This window comes from Crocuta crocuta, unplaced genomic scaffold (assembly GCF_008692635.1).
Source record: "Crocuta crocuta isolate KB4526 unplaced genomic scaffold, BGI_CrCroc_1.0 C28912745, whole genome shotgun sequence".
NCBI classification, from domain to species: Eukaryota; Metazoa; Chordata; class Mammalia; order Carnivora; family Hyaenidae; genus Crocuta; species Crocuta crocuta.
This window is the reverse complement of record NW_027550714.1, coordinates 1-1702: the sequence shown is the minus strand read 5'-3', so window position 1 is coordinate 1702 and position 1702 is coordinate 1. Positions and strand designations below refer to the sequence as shown.

Below are 1702 nucleotides of genomic sequence, written 5' to 3'. Positions count from 1 at the left end.
CGGCCCGTGTGGCAGCTGGCTAGCCTGGTGGAGAACATCGAGCGGCTGCAGGTGGACAAGGACAGGCAGCCAGGAGACGTGGCCCGGGAGCAGGCGGACGGCAGGCTGTGCGAGCGGCACCGCGAAAAGCTGCACTATTACTGCCAGGACGACGGCAAGCTTCTGTGTGTCATGTGCCGCGAGTCTCGGGAGCACCGGCCCCACTCGGCCGTCCTCGTGGAGAAGGCTGCCCAGCCCCACAGGGTGAGCCCTCCACACCCCTCTCCCCACGCTCCCTGCACCACCCACACCTCCCCCCTCCCCAGTCCGGAGCACCCACTTTCCCACCACCTGTCTCCTTGCAGGAGAAGATCCTGAACCACCTGAGCACCCTCAGGAGAGACAGAGACAAGATCCAGGGTCTGCAGGCGAAGGGAGAGGCCGACATCCTCACTGCGCTGGTGAGTAAGGCTGACAACACAGAGCCGGAGGCAGCTGGCTGTGCACAGGAGGAGCTGGGAGGCTGAGCAGGAGAGGCCAAAGTGGAGGCTGATGGAGGAGGCTCCGCCAGGAGGCTCACTAGTAAGGGCTCTGCGGGGAGGCTGAGCAGGGGAAGGTCTGTTAGGAGGCTGAGCAGGGGAGGCTGAGCAGGGGGGTGCCGTTGGGCTGGTGCCCTCATCTGCTGCCGGAGTGGCCTCGTGTGAGCTCAGGTCCCTTCTCCAGTGTGACTCACCGTAGCTGTGGGCCCTGTCTGGCAGCTGCTGCTGTTGTGCTAGGAATGGCCAGAGTGTAGGGAGTCAAGGAGGCCCTGCCTGAGTCATTCCTGTGTGTGTAGTGGGGGGGGAAGACCAGATTCCAGAGGTGGAGGGGAGCCAGAGGGTGTGGGATGAGGGAGGGAGGCCGGGGACGGCCCGAGCGGCTCTGAGGACACTGTGTGCTGAGTCCTGCACCAGGACCGCCCGCATCAGAAGGCAGAGGCAGCACAGTGCGTGCTTCATTAGAGACAGGTCAGGAGGATGTGCTCCAGGTTCCTGGGGGGGCGTCGGTGTCAGGGAACTGCGTGTTGCAGGGATGTGGGGGCCCCACAGCAAATGAGGGGACCCTGGGTGAGGAGGGGAGTGAGGCAGGAGCTGGCCCAGGTCCAAGGCGCCCCTGTCCCTCACTGGGCATGGACGGCAGTCAACAGAGGCTCTGGACTCTGGCCAGACCCCAGGCTGCACTGAGCAGGGAGATTCGGAAGCAGGAAAGGACATGGTCCCCGAACACAGACACTCCACGGTCTCACTGAGGGAATAGGGTACAGCCCAATGAGGCAGGCCTCAGGCTCATGTTTTATACACCAGACCTATGAGGAGGGCCCTGCATGGGGGCAGGAGCGGAGCCTGAGGGGTTCTCCACCCCACAGCAGAGGAGTCACCCCTTCTCCCCTTCCCACGCCCGCAGAAGAAGCTCCAGGACCAGAGACAGGACATCGTGGCTGAGTTTGAGCAGAGCCACCAGTTCCTGAGGGAGCGGGAGCGGCACCTGCTGGACCAGCTGTCGAAACTGGAGCAGGAGCTGACGGAGGGCAGAGAGAAGTACAAGACCAAGGGCGTGGCGGAGCTGGCCCGGCTGGCACTGCTCATCTCTGAGCTGGAGGGCAAGGCCCAGCAGCCAGCAGCAGAGCTCATGCAGGTGAGCGACCTCCCCAGGGCAGGGCAGGAGGCAGGGTTGTTAGGTCTGC

The 1702-nt window shown here is 64.2% G+C and overlaps 1 protein-coding gene across 1 annotated transcript; it reads left to right on the top strand.

The window, feature by feature from the left end:
* Window positions 1-3: 3 nt before the first annotated feature.
* On the top strand, window positions 4-1696 carry LOC144219114 (tripartite motif-containing protein 26-like; the record flags this gene model as incomplete). The annotated part of the gene is made up of 3 exons (XM_077749071.1): window positions 4-243; window positions 345-440; window positions 1423-1696. Coding segments are annotated over 3 exons (610 nt in total), but the record flags the coding sequence as incomplete, so codon positions are not given.
* Window positions 1697-1702: the final 6 nt, after the last annotated feature.